The sequence below is a fragment of the Sprattus sprattus genome (genome assembly GCF_963457725.1).
Source record: "Sprattus sprattus genome assembly, chromosome: 2".
In the NCBI taxonomy this organism is placed as follows: domain Eukaryota; kingdom Metazoa; phylum Chordata; class Actinopteri; order Clupeiformes; family Clupeidae; genus Sprattus; species Sprattus sprattus.
This window is the reverse complement of record NC_137921.1, coordinates 67,484,411-67,487,372: the sequence shown is the minus strand read 5'-3', so window position 1 is coordinate 67,487,372 and position 2,962 is coordinate 67,484,411. Positions and strand designations below refer to the sequence as shown.

The following is a 2,962-nucleotide window of genomic DNA, read 5'->3' as shown; positions in this document are numbered from 1 at the left end:
ACTTACGCAGCTCTTCCGAAAGTAGACAGCGCGACGTCTTGTCATTGATTGTTCAGAAGAAGGGGGATTTTGAACTTCAACGCAATCATGGTGGCAGTGGTCTACTCCGCCAGCAGTTTGACCTAACTAACTATATTTTATAGAGGCGAGTTGCCCATTTCAGGAACTTAAAAAGTTAGAAGAACTTTGAAAACGCAACCTGTTGTGTGGACATTCAAAGAGGATAGCCGGCATGCAGGTCGGTCGGTGTTCTTGCTTTCTTCAAGGTATAGCGACCTAAGTCATGAGGTTCAACGGATACCTAGAAGTCCGGGTTGGTGAGGCAGTGGATCTCAAACCAACATCCTACTCAAAACGGCACTCGATTAGACCAAGTTTGAAGTCCCAATTGTTGGACCCTTACATTGTGGCAAAAGTTGATGATGTCAAAATTGGACAGACTCAAACGAAGTCCAAAACGAACAGTCCAACATACAATCAGAGCTTGTGCTCGCAGATTCGTGATGGGAAAATTCTGGAGCTGGCCGTGTTTCACGAAAGTCCAATTGGATACGACGACTTTGTGGCCAACTGCACTATTCAGCTGGAGGATATGATAGAAACATCCAATACGAAGACGTTTGAGGGATGGGTAAGCAAGACATTTAGCTACATCTAGACCATATTTTACTGTTAACTATTTTGAAATGTCAATCCAAAGCCAGTCAATAAATTGAATGTAGCCTATTTTATGTTTTGTTAGACTGTGCAAATTAAAATATGTAGTTCAAACTACGTTTAAATTGAGCTGGTGTTTAATCAGGAGGTAAACCAAAACCCAAGTCCAGTTTCAGTGACGATTATAAAACTGCTTGTGTTTGAGCCTGAAACAATTTGGCTGTCACACAAGAGTGTGTATGCTGTGTCAGATTCAAAAGCGCGGGGTCATGTTTAGTTAGACTGCAGCACAGCTAAGCTAAGCCTTCAGCGAAACATTCGCTCTCATCCTCACCATGGTATGGTTTACATATCACAATAAATTAAATGCTCACATACATGCTGTCCATGTCCCTTTGTGAGTGGGCAGACCATTATGTCTGTTTCTGTGTGTGTGTGTGTGTGTGTGTGTATGTGTGTGTGTGTGTGTGTGTGTGTGTGTGTATGTGTGTGTGTGTGTGTGTGTGTGTGGGTGTGTGTGTGTGTGTGGGGGGGGCACATACTGACCATAAATACAAATATGATGGAGACAAATACAAGGGCCTAGTATAAAAGCCCGCCAAGTCTTCAGAGAATTGGTACACACTGTGTCGTCTTTTTTTTGCATGACGACTGTTTTTCCACACGCCCACCCACTGCAGAGCAGAAAAGCACAAGCACTCGGAAGCCCTCTCGCTCTTGTAGACCGCCACCAACAACAGCCCCCTAACCAGAACCACCCCACGCCCTCATCTCCACACCTACACCAGAGCACCATCACACCGAATACTCAGCAAAGCACATCGTTTGTCATCACCCTGTGATGGTGTGTGACAGTGTTTATAGTTATTTATTTGGCAGGCTTTTTTTTTTTCATTTTTCCTGAGTAGGTTATGAGTGAGGTGCAATACAAGCGAATAGGTGCTTGAGGAGAACTCAAAGTGATATCTGCACGTCCCAGCTGAAGTGTCAGATATAGCCTCAGGGATTGCAGGAAGTGAAGAGGAAGGACCCATCAAAACAGTGCTGAAAGAGCTGAAAATACAGCGATACTGTTCATGTAAAAAGTTTTAATCACATTTGAGCTGAAGTTTGTGAAGCTGTTGATGCCGCGCCTCCGTGCCCTTCACATGTTTGAAATAACCTACATATCTGGGAGGATGAAAGACACAAAGGCTTCACTGACACATTTTAAAATTGCCACACAAGAGTCAAGGCTTCTTCATAAGTGGGTGTCTTGAGCATTCACTCCGGCACAGGACATGAAAAACCAACCTTGCTCCTGGCTTCTACTTGATAGTAGGTTATGGTAGTGTCTGTTCTTATGGTCTACAGGTAAATGCCATTTGTATCGCTTGTGCTGAAGAGACACTTTTCAATGGTGACATTGAAGGAGTTATCGTCTGAAGTCATCAGAAAAGAATCTTGTCAAACAGAATCTTCCAGATTCTTGTCCTCGCAGTGCTCGCCTGCGTGCAGTTCTTATTGTCATGTCGATGACGCATAGACTCACACATTGTCATTTCGTGTTAATTATACCAGGCTTTAATTCTTTTAAAAGTAGATAGAGGAATTATACCAGCAATGGATTCGACATAGATTTGACAAGCACTTTACTTGAAAACGTGGGTTAACAATTAACAGTAATTTAACTTAGGGTTAGGTAGACATAGAACAGTCTGTCATCCACCAGGGTAAGAACTCCTCCAGCTAATTAAAGTATAGGTCATACATTTCAGAGTTTAAAGTGGGGGGTCGCTTTAGTATCATCCAGGTTTAAAATGAGAAAAATATAATGTCATTACAGAACAGATTCATCAAATACCTGTAGACGTAGTGTCATTGGTGGAATTCCTTGTCCTCGCTTTAGTATCATCCAGTTTTAAAATGAGAAAAATATAATGTCATTGTCATTACAAAACAGATACATCAAATACCTGTAGACGTGGTGGCATTTGGTGGAATTCCCTGTCCGTGCTGAGACTGTACTCACACCTCTGTTCCATTGAGTTAGATCTTATGGCCTGCTGCCAGTGTGAGGCATGGAGTTTCCTGAACCGGCCTGGCCGTCTCTCTGTGTCTCTCAATGCAATTCAATTCAGTTCCATTCAAATGAGCTGTACTGGCATGACAATTATTTTGCATAACATTTAAACACATGGTTTACATACAGAATACAAAGATATGGCTAACATAGCCATACGCATATCAGATAAAGTGTGTGTGTGTGTGTGTGTGGGTGTGTGTGTGTGTGTGTGTGTGTGTGTGTGTACCTGTTTGCATGTAT

General features: G+C 42.5%; 1 protein-coding gene across 1 annotated transcript in view; it reads left to right on the top strand.

Moving 5' to 3' along the window:
• Positions 1-283: 283 nt before the first annotated feature.
• prkchb (protein kinase C, eta, b) overlaps positions 284-2,962 on the top strand; it is a gene marked incomplete at both ends in the record, with an annotated part of 30,470 nt that continues 27,791 nt past the window's right edge. The window contains one exon of the mRNA XM_080860378.1: positions 284-631. Within this exon, the coding sequence (XP_080716504.1) occupies positions 284-631 (348 nt within the window). The remainder of the gene's footprint in view (positions 632-2,962) is intronic.